Source organism: Camelus bactrianus, chromosome 12 (assembly GCF_048773025.1).
Source record: "Camelus bactrianus isolate YW-2024 breed Bactrian camel chromosome 12, ASM4877302v1, whole genome shotgun sequence".
In the NCBI taxonomy this organism is placed as follows: domain Eukaryota; kingdom Metazoa; phylum Chordata; class Mammalia; order Artiodactyla; family Camelidae; genus Camelus; species Camelus bactrianus.
This window is the reverse complement of record NC_133550.1, coordinates 58366201-58384334: the sequence shown is the minus strand read 5'-3', so window position 1 is coordinate 58384334 and position 18134 is coordinate 58366201. Positions and strand designations below refer to the sequence as shown.

The window sequence follows — 18134 nt, the reverse complement described above, 5'->3', positions numbered from 1 at the left end:
CCTTAGGATTTTGGTCTGATGAGGAGAGATGAAGGCACCGGAAATGATTCGAAAACCAGTAAGTCACCAGGAATGTGCTGTTGACACCTGCTGGAGTTCAGATCCAAGGGATGGATGGAGTGCTTCTGGGTCTGGACTTGCCAGAGAGGTCCCGCAGAAGCAGCCATGGCCTGAAGTTCCTCCTGAGGTCCAGCGTGGAAGGAAAGACATTGCAGGATGGTTGGGGTGTATTGAAGAGGATGGCTTGAGTCTAGGCATGAGGTGGGGATGTAATGCTACGTACAGTAATACAAATAGTGACCGATAGAGGGTCTGTCTGTTGTAGGGTCTGTATTATAAGCTCTTTGACCGCTTAATACAGAGGTGACAATGTGTGACTGACAGGATTCAGTTGATCTTCCAGTTGGAAAAATTGGTGGTCCAAAATCTGTTGCAAACACGTAGGCTCAATTTGGGATCCTAAGTGATTCTGATGGGTTTCAGCCTTTGGGTTCCTTGGACTTTTTTTAATTTTATTTTTGGAGGCTATTTAGATTTTTATTCCCTCTTCATGTGCAGTGTTTGTGGACGCTTCACACATCTTGAACACCCATGAAAAATCATTTCTAGCACTCATGATGCTAATTAAAAGATAGCCTTGGGTGTTGATCAGAGATGGCTGGAACACAGCAGTGTTTGCAATGTGGGCCTCTGACAGGCATCGTTCAAATGATAACCAGCCATGCCTGGAGGATATATTCCCAATTAGGATCCTACAAATAGATGTTAACTCACTGCACCTAGTGCTGTAAACTGAAACTAACACGTATATACGACACTGTCTGCTCTGAGGTGTTTTGAATTGCAAGCAATATAACAAGAAGACATGGTGATTTAAGCTTGTAAGTATTTTTAAATGATAAAAGCAATGCATACTCCCCATATAATATTTGGGAAAATATATATACTCATTTATTGAAATTACCCACATCCTATACCCAGAGATAACTTTCAACACTTATACCTTTTTCATGTCTATGTTTACCTAGGTGTTTATACATTTATATACAATTTATTACATTGGATTGAAGGATACTTGTGATCACATTTTATGTTCAACTTTGAATCCTGCTTTTCTGGCTTAACAGATCATGGTCATTTTTCTGGCTCACAGGGTGTATTTCATAGATGTGAGTTTTATTGGTTAAGGCAGATGGAGTAGATGTTTAGGAGGAGAAATTGACCAGCTTGGTCAAGGCATTGGATGTTGGACTTGAGGGAGCGGCATTTAGAGGTGACCCTAGGTGAGGCAGTCTGCCTTTCCCTGAGGCAGGAACAGTTTAGAGACTGGTTTTCCTGGTTAATGCATCAACATTTGCACATGCTTGCGATGTAATTTCCAGCCCACCTCCGGTTTCTTCCTTCCTTTCTTCTTCCCGGGTTGATTCCTGTATTAACTTCCTGGAGGAACTTCTGATATAAATTGAGATTTTTTTTTTTTAATGTTTTTTTTTTTTTTTTAAGTGCACAGAGGTGTCATTTAAAAGTCTAATTCATGAAGGAATATTTTTTACCTGCTGGGTTTAATTTCAGATGCCAGCGCTATCATAAAATGCAAACCATCCTAGACTCTGTTTTAAAACTTGGTACAAATTGTGCCAGTTGAAATTAACTTCTGCAGATGGAGAGAGGAAAGGAGGAAAATAAGTGTTTCAAAGAGTCTTAAAAAGTGTTATTTAAATATTAATGCACTTGAGTTCAGCTCCATATATATTCTGATTTTCCCCTAAAGTCTAAATTCTTCTGTAGCTTTCCAATTCTATTTCTGTCTATTGAACTTTTTTCTTTTTCTTTTTTTTTTTTTTTAATGGAAGCAAACAATGGTGATATGTTTGACCCTGGGAAAGAAAATAATCAAATAATCATAAAATTCAATATGAAGGATTTAGGTTCCATCAAAAGGAAAATGTCCACTGGCAAAGTTGTTAGAATCAGTTACTAAAGGAGAGCGGAGCCAGAGGTGTCTCTGCCATAGGCGTGTGCAACCACTGGCCAGTTAATTCATCTTTCTTAGCCTTCGTTTTGTCATCCATAAGATGGGGATGAAAAATAGTCCCTGCCTCATAGGTTATTTTGAGAATTAAACAAGTAAGAAACATAGAAAAGTGTTTGACACATACTTCCTGCTCATTGTCTTTACCATTATTAAGTAAACTGTTTAAAAAAAAAAAGTCTGTTTCTGTTTTGTAGATGAGTTCATTAGTGTCCTCTTTTTTTCTTTTACTGTGCTATGTATATATTTTTAAAGTGATTTTATGGGGGAGGGGATAGCTCAGTGGTAGAGTGCGTGCTTAGCATGCACGAGGTCCTGGGTTCAAGTCCCAGTCCCTCCATTAAAAACAAATGAACAAACCTAATTACTCCTCAAATTAATTAATTAATTAATTAATTAATTAATTAATTAACTTTTTAAAAAGTGATTTTAATGTAATGGTACCCCCTGAAGGAGAATTGAGTGGATAGATCCTTCAGATTTAAAACACCCATTTGGCATGTCAGTCAAGACCTGTTTGTTGAGATATATTTTCTACCAAACCCTGTAGGGGCCGGGGAGTCTGGGAGTGGAGAGAGAGAAAAACAGAAGTAAGGCTGCTCTTTGGAAGAGAAAGAGGGGGATGGGTGGGAAGTCACCTCTGCCACATGCTTGATCATTTTTGCTAGTCACTTACTCTCAGGTGCTCCCATTTAAGCCTCAAAACCACCCTCCCAGACAGAGGGCACTGCTTCATTGCATAGTTGAACAAAATGAATCTCCCCCTGAGACGGGGGGCTTGCCAGAGTCACAGCCAGTTGAGTGTCACACCTGGATTTGCATCCAGATCTAACAGCACAGTCTCTTTCCCCATCACTCCCTCTTCCGAAGAGATCCCTGGCGTCTCTGTAGTTCTCTCGCTCAGGGCCGAGCAAAGTTTGCACGTAGGGCTTGTTTCCCATGCCCCCGAATGGGAAACTTCCCTGGGGGCACTTCTCAAGTCAGCATTCTTTGTCTAAAGGGCTTTTGCTTTCTCAGTGTTACTTTCTAGTCTGCACCCTCCAGCCCTGTGATCTTTCGTCTGTCCCACAGAGGGCCACTTAGAGAATCCTGTCGGAGCGCCTGCAGAAGGAAGCTTCGCAATGACAGCTGAGGCTGGCTCCAGGAGGCGTTTACTGCCAGCAACTTGCTGAACACAAATTCCTGAAGCTTGAGAGGGTCGCCTTTGGTTAGAATCTGATTCTATTTATTTGTTCAGCAGACAATTATCGGGCACCTGCAGGTGACAGGTGGTAGGCTAAGTCTGAGCCAATGCAAGGTGGATGGGGCGAGGCATCTGTCTTGTGGAAACGCCAAGACTCGTGGGAAGGGAGACACTTCAACCAGACCATCGTCACATGGGGTTTAAGGGCAACAGCAGAGGGGAGGACAGATGATGGGACTTTGCAAGGGGGCAGCTGAACCAGCTCTTTCTTGGCCATCCATTCCTTGGGAATCTGCAACTTTTCTAACTGTCTGGGTGGCAGGTTCTGCTCTGTGAAGGAGGCTCTTTGTGGACTTTTCTCTCCTGCATGCAGTGTGATACTTGTGTTTGGAGCTGGGAGAAGAGAATGTCTGGTCTGTTGGTTTTTAAATCTTCCTGGTGTGTCGCGTGACTTCCTGGTTAAATACTCAGGTGACAGATCACAAGCTCTCTGCTCCATCTGTATCGACCTCCTGCCTCTTTTAATCTGTCACAGCCAGTTCTCTGCAGTCTAAGGATTGTCCCTCTGCAGGCTGGTTCTAGGTTATCCGTCTGCATCTATCCGTTCCCTGCATCTTCTCATTGCACAATGCTTTTCTGGGCATCTTCTTGCATATTAAAAGGTGGAAGCTATTAAGAGAGTCCCTGTGAGGTTTTCCACTGTGATGGAGAGGCAGCCTCTTGCCGATGATGTTGAGGCCTCTCTGGTCTCCTTTCCTTCGAGTGTGTTGTCCGCCAGCCCCGCGTGCCTTTCACAGTTCTCTCTGCCTGAAACACAGACCTGTTCCGTCCCCTTGACCAAACACAAATCAGTCAGCAACTTCATTTGTTCTTCCCTTGGGGTCCGTGCAAGACTCAGTCATCACAGTCTCAGAGCTTTTTTGGATATTTTATGCTGGTCTTTCTTGTTAGACTCTGCTCTTCAAAGCCAAGCCTTGTGCGAGTCATTTTTGAAAACCCAGCACCTGGTTAGTGTTTGGTACATACAAGATGCTTACTAAGTGCTCCTTTAATAAGTGTGTTAGTCCAGGCTTGAAAACTCACCTGTACTGTACAACGTGTGTGTGTATCCATGTGGGAGTCAGAAAGAGAAAAAGAGAGAGAGAGAAAGAGAGAGAGAGAGAAAGAGAGAGAAAAGTCCCTTATAGTTTGTATCATCCTCCATTTGTTTATTTTGTAGAGAACGTTCTGCTCTCAGTTTCAGTAGACTACAAGACTGCAGCAACATCTCTTGGGATAAAAGGTTAACAGGAAATTGTAGATGAGCCGAACCGCTTTCAGGATCTGCAGGATATTTCTCTTCAGCAATTTGCATCCATTTACAGTGCTGAGAACTCAGCCCTTCCCCTTTGCTCTTCCTTGCAGAAAGTATTATGAGGGAGGCCGAGGACTCCAGGCTCCGGGCAGAGAAACGGCGCTGGGAATAGGGATTGCCACTTCTGAGAGGATGCTGGGAATCTGCAGAGGGAGACGGAAATTCCTGGCTGCCTCGCTGACTCTGCTCTGCATCCCAGCCGTCACCTGGCTTTACCTGTTTGCCGGGAGCTTTGAAGGTAAGAAGGCAGCTTTCCCAAAGGGAGAGGGATGGAGGGAAGAGAGAGGACACTGGCTGTTCCCGAATCCTAGGAAGAACCTCCAAGTCTTCTGATCCCAACTTCTCACTTCATAGAACAATAAAATACTGACGCCCAGTCACAGGAAAAGATGCACGTCCGTTGACACGGGTAGTTGGAGGGAGTCAGTAACGGGAGGAGAAAGAGAGAAATACAAAGGCAAAAATAAGGTGTGCCCAGATGAAGCAGAGTGGTGGAGGTTACGCAGACGTCAGGTTGCAGCTTTGCACGTGGAGCGCCGTGCAGATAACGGGGAAGAGGTTGGTCCCCCGGGGATTACTTCACTCTTCGCCGAACTAGATGTGTCATTCATTCTGTCATCTGTTCACTCGTTTATCTGCACATTCAACATTTTGCTGTTATCATTACTACTGCTGCTGCTAACAAGTCTGGACCTTCGGAGCGCAGTGGAGGAGACAGGTCAGCTCGTGAGCCCTGGACATTGCTGTCCATGGTACCCGTTAGGATGAGGCAAGCCTAGGGCGCTGGGGGAGAGGGTGGTCGCAGCTGCCAGGCGGGCTGGGTACCAAGATGTGCAGTGATGGTGATGGAGTGAGTACAGGGGTGCAGCCGAGGAGTCGCCCTCCCCAGACAAATAGCAGAAGCCCATCCCTGCCGCTTTCTCGAAATCCATCTGAACGGGGAGGCTCACCATTCCTTCAGCCAGCAGTTTCAAATGCAGTGCAACGTTTTGCGTCTCGAAGATAGTTTTCTAAGCTTCAGGGAGGGGAGGAATGGCAGTGGTGAAGATCACACTTTCTTTGTCTTTGCCCCCACACTTGAGTTAAAAATATATATCTCTCAAGTGAAAATCTGTCTCCAGGAAGTCACTACTGTGTTTCTAAACATTTCCTTTATGCATAATTTTATTGACAGCTCAAGGCTACCTTTTAATTAGGAGTTCCACTTCACTTTCTGAGATGTGCCCTGCGTTGGCTAGGCTGAATGTAAACGAGGTGGAACTCTGTGTCTGCACAGCAGGGGAGGGCCCAGAGCCACACCCCCATCACTTTCCTGCCCCAGACATCCCTGGAGCAGTGGGCTCAGGGTCCCTGAGCCCTGTGCCTGTTTCTGATTATAAGGTGGACAAGTGTTCCCTGAGGCATGTGCAGTGAGACTGGGGAGGCCTGGCCCCCAAGATAAATGGTGCAGTTTCCTAAAGAGGAGAAACTAGAAATGGATCCAGGTTAGGGAGAATTCATACCTGGCTGTGCTTAGTGGTGGGTTGATGTGAACTGGAAGGCAGCTTGCCAGCATCATGCTCTCTGACCCAGCGCTGGCTGACGGAGTGAATGCTCCTTGCCTTTGAATGATTTTATTAGACTGGCCGATAAATTGCATTAAATAGGGGCTGTGTGATGTGGGTACACGAACAGACGTGGTCTAGCTGGAATGATAAAGGTGGTGGATTTCTTTTACTGGGTATTAGTCCACAGCTGGGCCACTGCATTTATTTCTGGATGCTGCACTTTAAGAACAGTCTAGACAAGTCAGCATCTTTAGGAGAATCTAGGTGAGGGTGCCAACTCAAACCCTGTGTCACACCAAACAGCAGAAAGCATGGGGGCTGTTTACTTGGGAGAAGCAGAGGCCCCAGGTGTCCGTGGCCAGTGGCAGCAAACAGTCAAAGGGCTGTCACCTGAAAGAGAGAGTAAGGTCACTCTGATGGCCCCCGAATCTATGGAGGGACGTCATGGGGAGCCAGAGGTCCAGCTCATCATAGGGTCCTTCTGTCCGTGCTGGATGCGCTGCCCTGGGTGGGAGGGGAATACTGGGCACAAGAGAGGTGTGCAGGCGGAAGTGCAGCTGACGGGAGGGAGTGAGCATCAGGGTAAGTTCCACAGCGTGACCTGCCCAACCTGTCCTGACCCAGAAAAGGCTGAGTACTTATCGAGAGACAGGGGCTTCCTCCTTGGAGTTTCTGCCAGTTGCCACAGGCGTCGGTGCATTTCCAAAAGGACCCGCGGAGACCTTCCCTTCTTTCTAGTTAAACGTAACCACTTTGCAATCCATTTACTGACGCCCTTGAGTTTTCTGTTTCGAGGCCAGTGGAGGCATCAGTAAGGGAGAGAACTGCTGCCTGGATTCAGGGTCTTGCTCTTCAGAATTTACGTGGGTTTATGTATTTTTCAACCCTGTTTGAATTTCGATGGATTGCCTGAGAGCAGAACCTAGAACTCACCCCGAGATGCAGATGCTCTCAGCATAAACTTCTGGACTCAGATGACACGCAGCAGCATGATGACACTGAGAGAGCACTGGATGGGGTCAGGGTCTCAGGCTCTCGAATCAGCTCAGCCAGGGTAGCTGGGTTACGTGGGGCACAGTCACACCTCTCTCTCTATCTCCTCCTGCTTGAAATGACTCTGTAAAAATGAAGCCCATCTATTGAAGTCATGAAATGTCCTACAAGTTTATGATTGTAAGCAGCAAATGTGACTGAATTAGAAATGACCAGAATCATCTTCAGTTGATGGGAAACATGACAGGAAGAGGGAGTAGGGTCATTGTGAGCTGTGCCGGAGTGTGGATCCAGGGTCAGTGCATAAGAGTTCTGAGGAAGCAGGCATCTTCTCAGCATAGGAAGGGACACCTGCTCTAACTCATTTGCCAGGTGTTGGGGTTCACCATCTGGGAAGGCATCGAGATCTGCATTCCCAGAGAGTGGCCTTTGGTTAAGGTTGCTAATCAGGGGAGGCTTCTGCCGGTGCTGTGACCCCCAGGTTCCTAAACCCTCCTGACTTCATTTCTTCCCAGATCCTCCTCGCTTCCTCCACCGTCTCAGTTAACATCCCCAGCCACCCCTCCTTCAGGCTCTAAGCTTTGGAGTCTTGTTCTTTTCCTTCTTCGCTCCCCCCATCGCTGGGCTGCCCTAATCTGCTGGATCTGACCTTGGCTTCTTGCAGCTGTGTCTTTGGCGTCCTCCCTTTCACTGCCTCGGATGCCCTGGCTCAGTCGTTCACGTGTGTCCTTTGTGATCAGGACGGAGGCAGCAGCCGGCTCTCACACGTCGTCCCCACCCTCCGGCCCCATCTCCTCACGCCCTCCGCACATCCTCCGTCCAGCCCTACTGGACTTCCCTCGACGCCCGTGTGCACTGCCCCCTCTGTCCTCTGGTCTTGGTCCATGCTTTCCCTCCCCATCTCGTCTTTGCTGGCTGACTTAGATCCTCCTGTCTCAGCTGAAGCGTGATTGCTTCTCACCCTTAACTCGGTTGGCGTCCTCTGCTCCACGCCCCACCCCCACATCCTAGTCCTTTCCCCTTCCTCCTACTCAGGACATTTGATTTTTCTTGTTTTTATCATTGTTGTCTTCACAACTGATGACAAGCTTCAGGAGGGAAGGGAATGTTTCACTCTGTTCATCCTTCTGTCTCTAGGACCATTTGCTGAGTGAGTGAGCAAAGGAACGTGACCTCTCCTGGCTCTGAGTGCTGACCGCTCTCACCACTGCCTCCCGGGTTAACTTCAGATGCCTTATTACAACTCTAGGGTCATTCACAGACTTTCTCCCTTAGCTGATCATTTCTGCCTCCACCCAGGGGAGAGTGCCTTATCGAACACCCTGAGAAAACTTCTTAATTTTTGCTCCTTGTCCCTTCTGCCCAATATTCAGCTCTCTTTTTCCACAAGGCTTCCTCCCAGCCCTCACCTTCAGTGCCCAGATTCAGTGTCATTTTCCCCTAAAGTCTGATCCCGTGTGGAGCCTTCTGTGACCACACTCACCAATGGGTGTTTTGCTTGTTTGGTGTCTTTCTAGCCATTTGCCTCTGAGTTTCCTGAGACAAGGGCTGTTTTATTCATCTTCACGTTCCCAGAGCTTGAGCATCACCCTAGTGGGTCCTTAGTATGCGTTGGCTGGAAAGGGTTCTGTCTGTTAAGGGCAGTGGGAGCCACAGGTAGACAAGGGTTCCTCCTGGTGTTCTAAGCATCTCTGATTTTGAGACCTCAGGATATGGCTCCAGGAACCTTACTTTCCTTGGGTTTGGGATGGTATTGCTGGGACTTGAGTAATGCTGCTTAAACACACCTCCATTTGAATTTAGATCATACCTGTTATTTTCAACCAGAAAAATCGCCTTTTCTCGTGGGCATGGGAGTTTTATTTGCCTGGGTGTGGTGCGCTTCTGCCCATCAAGGAAATGGTGTTCAGCCGCTGTTGCATTAGCAGCACGTGGGAAAAGGGTGCTTCGCAGGCATTCAGAAAATTGTTCACACGTGCTGCCGTCCGATAGTTTATAACCAGCTCCGGGCAGACACTTCTCGCGGTCGGGAAGGCGGCACGGTGAGGTTGTGGGTGTTATTTAAAAGCACATGTCTTCAGAGGCTGCAGTGTCCTGTGCATTTCAAAGCAGTGTCATGGCCAGGCAGAGGATATTAATTTCTGAACTGATTGCAGCCTGCACCCACGTTTTGTCATTCTCGAAGCCTGGCTTCGTGGTTATTATCAATGCAAACTCCTCCCAAAACAAATGGTTTGAGAGTCATCATGATACATTTCAACAGAAAGAAATGAGGTCCTGACACCTGACCATTTTGAAGAGTTTCAGTGAGAACTAAGGAATTGTAAATTAAAGTGTTTTTTTTTTAATTGTTTGTTTTTGGTCTTTTTGCTTTATCCTTATGGGGGATCACGGGGCACATGAACAAAAGGAATAGGGGGAAAGGGGGGGGGTCTTTGATCCAAGCAGAGCTTGTTCTAAGATGACTGATTCCCCAGCCCTGCATCCACTCTCCCCATCCCTCAGCCCAGAGATAGTGCTGGGGGAGGTTTGTGAGCTCAGCCTGTGCAGGGTGCTGGTGGACCATTTGCTAAAGACTCTGTTAGCCCCGAGGCTAGGCTGTGTGGCAGCTTTCATGGCAGCCAAGCCATTTTGCCTGCCTGCCAGTGTCCCGAATGTATCACTCAATAAGGATATTATGGGGTAGAAGAGCATGGGATGCTGAATGCAAAATGAAGTGGAGAGCATCTTATAGAAGTTTTATTATTGTTATTTTAATCAGAAATGAAGGGCTTCCTAGCCAATGCTTAATACACGTGCTGAGCTTAAGCAAAAGCCTACAGAGGATGAGGATGTGACAGGCACTGGCTGCAGACGGTGCCCAAGCCACAGGGCACACTGTGGCTGCCTGAGTCTGCTTCTTACCTTGCGCAAAAAAGGTCTTGGAATCTGAGAGGGCAATTGAAGTCTATCACGATTTTACTTGGTTGTGAGATGGTTGTGAAGGTGACCTCTACTTTTCTTAACACCCGGCTTTTGATCTTCAAATGATATCAGTGGTCCTGCCGGGGTGGAGAGAATGACCGTGATGTGTCAGCTGGCTGCATCTGCCAGAGGAGCTCAGGGTCAGAGTCTCGGACCAGCGTCAGGAAACCTGGTTTCAGCTCAGCCCAGCAGCCACCTTGTATGGGCTGCCTATGGCTGCCGTAGCAAATTACCACAAATTTATTATCTGACAGTTTCAGAGGTCAGAAATCTAAAATCAGTCCCATTGGGCTTATAAGCCAAGATGTTGCCAGGGCTGGTTCCTTCTGGAGGCCCCAGGGAAGAAGCCATCTCCTGGCCTTTTTCACCTTCCAGAAGCTACGTGCTTTCCTCGGCTCATGGCTCCTTCCTCCACCTTGATGGTCAGAAATGCAGCATCTTCAAATTGCTCTTTCTGACTGTGACCTCTGCTTCTGTGGTCACATCTCCTTGTCCAGTGGTGACCCTCCTGCCTCCCTCTTGTAAGGACCCTTGTGATTATTTGGGGCCCTAAATCCAGGATAATTATTCCATCTCAAAATCCTTAATTTAATCACACCCTCCAAGTTCCTTCTGCCATGTAAAGTAACACATTCACAGGTCGTGGGGATTGGGACGTGGACATCTTTGAGGAACCATTATTTGGTCCTCTGTGCCCCTCCCCCGTCCCCTTCTGCACTCCCTCCATCCTGTTACTGTTCTTTAGAGACAAAGCAAAGGAGTGTTGTACCATTGGCTTTCTCGTACAGACCTGTTATCCTGCTCCAGGAGTTTTGGCTTCTATAATTTTAATTTGATATATAAATATCTAGCAGGATTTACCAGTCCTGAAAAAGGCATTGTATTCAGATGCATTTGCCTGTTCAAACAATTTTAGACCATAATACTTTGTCTATAATAGGTGCTTAATCTGTAACCAATGATAGGTTAGGGTTTTCTGTAAAGGCCGAGAACTTCTGCTCTTTGGGGGTTCTGCTTTCAAAGTGATTTCATATATTTTTATTTCAAATATCAACTTAACAAAAGGAGGGGAGGGGGATTTCATTCAGAGAGATCTGTTGATGGTTGAGTAGGTCTGTTAATTTTAAGTAAATGATAGCCATTTGTAGAACTACTTAGAATACTCTGGTGTTATCACCTAAACCTCTCTGTTCTGTCCCCAGTCATACACCAAAGAGAGATGTGTGTACGTTCGCACAAAAGACATGCAAAAGAACTTCACATCAGCACGTGGGACATGTCTGTCCCCAGTAGACATAAACACATAAATAGTGGCATATTTATATCGCAAAGCACAACAGACCAATGAAAATCTACTCACAGGTAGCGTTGAGTGAAAGAAAACAGACACAAAAGAATATATACCATATGGTCTCAAATATGTAGGCAAACATTTATTTAGGGGTACAGATGAGACTGGAACAGGACAAAAGGAAGACTTCGGGGTGCTGGTAACTCACTTTAACCTGTGTGATTATACAGGTGTGTTCATGTTGTGCCAATTCAGTTTTTCATTTATGGTTTGTTTGCTTTTCTGTACGTGTTTATTTTTTAAAAATCTTGGTGGATCTTGATCGTTTAAGTATCTGAATCTGAAGAGATTCTGTGGGGTTTGCATTCTTTTCAGATGAGAGGAATTTTATTAACCTTTGGGATTTACGAAGCTATGTCACTGTTTCGCTTTGAAATTCAGATGCTTTTTAAGCATGAAACTTTTCTTTGGGGGTAGATGTTTAACACTTGTACGTAGCCACACGTCCTTTTTTTCCTTCCTGGCAGACCTCGCCATTTGGACATATATTCCCCCTGTGAGGGTCTGATCACAGCTCTGACTTCAAGATCTGAAATTTGCTCAGAAAACCCTCATTCTGAAAGACTGTTTTCATCCCTTTGAAACAAGACCAGTATTCCTACCAGAACTCTGGCAATGACATAGCCCCAATGAATAATTCAAACGATAATATTTCTTAACATGGTCACCAAGCCACCTTGGATAAATGTTCCCATCGGCATTAGTCACCATACCTACATCCTCATAAAGCCCTTGTGCCTGGGAAAGAAGGAAAACTTTTATTGTCTTGTAGGAGATGGGAAAGCACAGAAAGGTGATGCGCTATTGAAACCGTAACCACAGTGGAAGCCAGAACAATAGTGTCCGCCTGTTGCTTGTTAAGCAGAAATTGGCTGCAAATGACCTGCAGTTATGATGGGTTCAACCTGCCAACTGCCGTTAGCGGCTTTGAATGTGCTGTTTAACAGTTAAAAATTGGGAGCGTGCACATAAAAATAATGATTTCTGGCTTTCCTTAATAAAATGGAAGGATCCAGCAAACCAGAACCTCATCTCGTGATGGCATCCACTGGCCGGGGTGTAGTAGCTGCTCCTTTGCACAGTGAGGGAATGTTCTGGTCTGTCCCGGTGCCCACCCTCCCTGGTCGTCCTGTGCCACCCCACGCCCGAAGCGGAACTGTGAAGAAAGGGCCCCTGGCATTTGGTCATGTGACTTGCTGATCCCTGTCTGGCGTGGGTTAACTTTGAGTTTGGACCCTTTGGCTTACCGTCTGGGCCATGTGCTGGCCTAGGGGTTTTACACACTCAATCTCATTTATTCCCCCAGTCAGCTTCACACTTGTCCCATTTTGTAGATGAGGAAACGGGCTCAGGGATGTTCAGCTTTCTCTGGCCAAGGTCACCCAGCCAGTAAGTAAGGGAGCCGGCCCTGGAACCCAGTCTTGCTAGAAGAGACCCTGCACACTGCTGTCTGCCACCTACTGGTAGGTGACGTCTGACGTCAACATGCTCAGGTTTAAGGACAAGACGAACCCGGAGACAAGGGAAAAGGGGCCGTCTCGGAAGAGAAGGCAAACCATGTTCTGTGGCTGGCAGGATTATTGTAAGCCAATACAAGCAGAAAATTCGATTAGGCCTTTAATGCAATTTTGCATTTTGTTTCTGCCATAGACCCATACAATTAAGGGCAGGAATGGATGGTAGACTCATCTCGGCAGGCTTACAACCTAAGCAGATAAAGCCTTTGAAATCTACGCAAGGACATTATACAAGGCAGGGCCTGACGGTGGGGTGCGTGTGTCCCTCAATGACAGGGGACACTGTTGAAATCACAGAGTGACAATAGAGGAGCTGCCTAATGTCTGCCGGCGGGTGTCTCCGCCATGAGAAGGGGGACGTACGCTCTAGCTCATACATACCCCTGTTAACAGGCTGAACAGAGTACGTGTTACAGATCAGCAGGGTTAGTTTCTTCCCCTCTTACAAATTCCCAGAATGTTGGCAGGTCGTCCTGGGAGAGATGAAAAAAGATCACCCACCGGGGCTAAGTAAGGCCCCGGAGGCACATGAGGTCTAGAGAATGTGGCTGAACGAACTAAGCTCGTAATCTCAGCCTCAGCCAGTTTTTTTTTTTTAATTCTTTTTTTTTAAAGTTTTTTTGGGGGGAGGGGTAATTTAGCTTGTTTGTTTACTTATTTATTTGTTTTAATGGAGGTACTGGGGAACCCAGGACCTCGTGCATGTTAAGCATGTGCTCTACCACTGAGCTCTACCCTCCCCACTCAGCCAGTTTTTTAATTGGAACCACCACCCAGTGGTCTGTGTCACCACTGATTCACTGCTGGTCATCGCCGTCTTCATTGTCAGTTTTAGTCAAGACAAAAGACAAATGTCCCATTTGTTCATGGCTCTCTGTATTTCCAGACTCTAGCAGTTGGAAAGCAGGGTGGGTAGGTGGGGAGAAGGCAGGGAGACTCTGAGACATACGGTAACTGTGGTCATAAATGCACCTGCAGCTGCTAATTGTGGCCCTGGCGGCCACGTTTGGAAAAAATGATTTCACTCAGATGAGCGATTGTGAGGACATTCAAGAGTCACAAAGAGAAAAGGACTGACCTCTGACACAATGTAGAATCACTTCTAGATCTGAAGGCTTGTCTGGTGGGGCTGTAGCTGAGTCCACACACCTGGTTCAAGTTCCCAAACCTCCCCTTAAGTGCTGTGTGTCCTCAGCCGAGTCACTCAGCCTCTCTGAGCCCAAGTTGTCTCCTCCAAAGGTGGGGATGCTGCTTCCTATTTAACAGGGTTTTTGTGCAGATGCAGTGGAGTTCATGGTGCTTAGCACAGAGTAGATTGACAGTCATTGTGTGTTCAGCTGTGCTCTCTGAAGCAAGGAATTGCTTAAGGAGTCAACAGAGTCCTGTTTCGGATGGCATGGTTGGGAAGATGCAGGGTTCCTTCTCTTTCTAGAGTGGGACCTTCAGAGAGTAGATCTTGGTCACTTTTGCCCCAGCAGAGGGCACTCCATTCTCCGTCTCCTGCCCATCGTGAATGCTTTTGTTGGCGCAGAGCCAGCGTTGGGTGCTGAAGCTTGCAGTGACATCTTAGAAGGCACGTCCTCCTTTGTGCCAGTAGGTAGTGATGAGGGTTAGGTAGCATGACGACGTTGACCTCGAGCTTTCCCATATACATTTAAATTATCCTCCCACTGTCCCATCAGGGAGGGAGGGTATTCCACTTCACAGCCCTTAGGTGGGTTGCTCAAGGTGGTTCATTCCTTCGACAAGCACAGTCAGGCACTGTTCTGGGACACTGGGGACAGGGCTGTGAATTTCAGGAGTGTGTCGCCTCTTCTCAAGGAGCTCACTCCCCAGTGCAGGAAGAGGATGATTAACAGATTCACACTCTGCTGAGTGGTGATACAGGCTACAAAAAAGATTCAAGCAGGAGAGCTGATGGTGCACGGGGCAGCGGAGGGGCTGGGGGAGGAGCGGGGGAGCGGGAAGTGCTTTTGATACCGTGGTCTGGGCAGGGCTCTCTGATTGGTGACGTTGAAGCTGAGCCAGGCAGAGATGGGGGAAAAGCATTTCTGGCAGAGGGAATAGAGAGTGCTTTGATGCCTCTGCAGAAGAGCAAGGAGAAATCACAGCAGCCAGAGGGAGAGGAGAGGAGGGCTCATGGTGGATGCAGCCAGGGAAGGTAGCAGGGGCCCACCTCGCAGGCCTGGCAAGGGGTCTTGGAATCTGTGCTCTGACTTGCCTTTCCTACATCCAGTCTCCTCCTTGGGAAGCTGGCTCCTTGCAATCTGGACTTGCCTTGGGCTGCTAACCTCAAAGGAACCTCAGAGAGTATTTCTTCCTCCTGCCAGGAAGGAGGTCACCAGGATCTCTGGTTCCAGAATTGCCAGAGGATGAGGACCACCTGGGCATCAGTTGAAGTGGCAGAGGCTCGGCCCACCCTGGGACAATACTTAAGAAAAATAGTTCTGGAGCCCTGGCCCAGGTCTGCTAAATGGGATTTTGCACGGGAGGTGCCCAGGTGTCTTCATTTTCAACAAGTGCCTCTGGTGATCCTGATCTTGGGGCCAGTCTGGGAAGTTTGACCTGGATAACGTGTAGTCTCTGGGGGGCTGATCTCAGCTCCCCTTCTCAGCGCCTGGTCTTGGATTTCATAACCATCAGCTTGGTGATGACAGCACTGATGGAGTGCCTGCTGTTTGTCTAACAGAGCAGCTGGCTTAATTCCCTGTTGCCTTTGACATTTAAATCTTAGTCCTCACATCAAGTTCCTGAGGGCAATATTATTATCCTCAGCCACTGTATTGTTTGTGCTTCTGTTAATCACTTGTGTTGAGTTGCACCTCACTGACATAACCTACCTCCTCTTCAGACGTGTAGTGCAGGCATAGTGGTGCGTGTTACTGAGCGCCTGGCCCGTAATGAGGGCTGGATAAATTGTTATCATTACTATTTACTCAGATTTCTGCACCCTTCGGGTGGTGAGGCCTCACCTTTCTGTAATCTTCTTCAAATCCTTAAGCCTTTGGCACAATACCTGAAATAAAGTAGACGCGTAATAGGCGTTGGTGTGCCAGAAAGCAGGCTGATGTTAGCTACCATTTACGGAGCATTTAAATCTTTGACTTGTATTGACTCATTTGTTCCTCAGAACTGCCCTATAAGGTAGGTACGGATAGTCCCATTTTACAGATGAGGAAAACGAGGCACAGGAGAGTTCAGTAATTAGCTCAAGGTTCTGAGCTAGTAAGTGGTAGAGGTAAGATCTAACCCGGGCGGTCACGTTCACCAGGATCTCCAAGGTTCCATTCACCTCTTCAATTGACGCCATAGAGCTTCCTCTTTCCTAGTAAGTTTCCTCCCTCCTGCTCTGTTCTCCATGGAGATAAGGAAAAGTGGGTCATTTCCTGTGTATGAATAACCCTTGACATATACTTGGAAAATGTCCTAGTTCCAAACTTCTTTCCCAGGCCAAGTGGGTTCAATTGTGTTAACCTTACTTTTCAAATCAGTTTTCCTTGCTTGTCTCCTGGGCTTAGCTGCCGGTTGCCTCTGCACCTACTGATGGTTGGACCTAGACTTCAGGGACAGACAGGTGTTCTGAGCAGTGGAGGGAACTGGGCGGTCACCTTCTCTTCCCAGAAGCCGTACCTGTTTTATACTTCTTGGGATGCTGTGCCTGGCTTGCTCCGGGGCAATTTGGGTTCCAGAATTCTTCCAGTCAGCAATCCTGGAATGAACAGAGGCATACTTTGTTGGCCCAGAGAGGCAGGGCTCACACGAGGCCCGTTCTGGGGTGGCAGTGAGGGGGACAGGTTGGAGGAGAGAGGAACATCTCCCCCATGGCCTAATTTCATGTTTTGGATAAACACTCTGAGATGATTGACATGAAGGGGCAGATCAGTAAGGATCTCTGAGCGCAAGTATTTGTGAAATATTTGTTTTGTGTTCACCAGCCTCTGTTCATAGGGAGTCCTGCTCAGATGGCTCTTGGAGCAAAAAGGAGTCTGCTTTTCCCTTTGGTCCACCCCTTGGTCCGCCCCTCTGCCACAAGCTGTCTCTGCTTTGCTTCAGTGACAAGTAGTAATCAGAAAGAGACCCTTGAACTGCTTATTTTCTCTGCTTCTTCACTTGTTCTGTCCCCAGGTGAAATTCCTGGTCTCCTTTTGGCTGTGAGGAAATCCTTCCTTCTGTCCTTACGGATAGGATAGGATAGTATAGTGGAAGTTAGGATAGGATGTGATAATGAAAGGAAGTTAGCACTGGCCGGCGTTTGCTCTGTGGACTCTTCTAACCCGGCTGCTCTCACGTAGGACCTCCCATCTTCCCCCTTTTATAGATCAGGTGCAGGATGCTAAGAAGCTGCCCTAGGTCCCAGCGCCAGTGCGTGCACACCCGGCTCATCTGACTCGGAGCCCATGCTCTTAACCGCAGATGCGTGGCTCTTGCCTCCCTCCCCGCCTGCTTTCCTTCCTGATCAATAGCACATCTGTAGCATCTGCCTCTGTGCCGAGCACTGTACCAGTCACCCGGGAACTGAGTGAGCGAGAGGTTTTCCTGGGCACGGGAACACAGATGAACACAGAGGTCACGATGTGCTGCCGGTGCTCTGAGGACATGGTACACAAAGCACGGTGGGGCCCTGCATGGGCCAGAGGTCAGAAAGGGGTTCACGGACACGGTGATCCCGGGGCTGTTTTGAAAGGGCAGTGAAAGTGATCTAGGGCCCTTGAGAGAGCGTTTTGCCATTTGAGGGGAGTTGAATGAAACAGCCTGGGCAAGAGGGAAACTGGAAGACATCCCACATTGCTTATTCGAGAGGCGCGTCCACCTCCTCGGAGTGAGGACAGCGGGTCAGAGTGGGAGGGACATGGCTTTGCAGCAGCCAGAAAGCCCTAGGTTTGAGGCCAGTCTGTGTCACGTAGCGGCTCTGTGACCACAGGCACATCTCTCTCACCTTTTCTAAGCCTCAGATTTCTTATGGATAAAAGGGAACGAGGATGCCTTCCATAAGGATTTACTTGAAGGTCTAAGTGTGATGATTAATGTAGGCAACTGATAACATACTGGGCTCTCAGTAAATCGCAGCTACTTATTTTATGACATTTGTTTTTGATGAGGTCATTTATCGATAAACTTCAGATCTGCAATTGCAAATAAAATATAGCATAAAGAAATCCCTTGGCACATAGTCGTTGCCCAGTAAATATAAAG

At 47.5% G+C, this 18134-nt stretch overlaps 1 protein-coding gene and 1 non-coding gene across 7 annotated transcripts in view; both read left to right on the top strand.

The window, feature by feature from the left end:
• The window catches only part of LARGE1 (LARGE xylosyl- and glucuronyltransferase 1), a 491734-nt gene that overhangs the window by 125468 nt on the left and 348132 nt on the right, over positions 1-18134 (top strand). For all 6 annotated transcript variants that reach the window (XM_074375446.1, XM_074375448.1, XM_074375447.1 and 3 more), the window contains one exon: positions 4620-4807. In XM_074375446.1, coding sequence (XP_074231547.1) covers positions 4620-4807 — 188 coding nt within the window. The remainder of the gene's footprint in view (positions 1-4619; positions 4808-18134) is intronic.
• On the top strand, positions 2300-2372 carry TRNAA-AGC (transfer RNA alanine (anticodon AGC)). The gene has a single exon. It is a non-coding gene; the product is annotated as a tRNA-Ala (tRNA).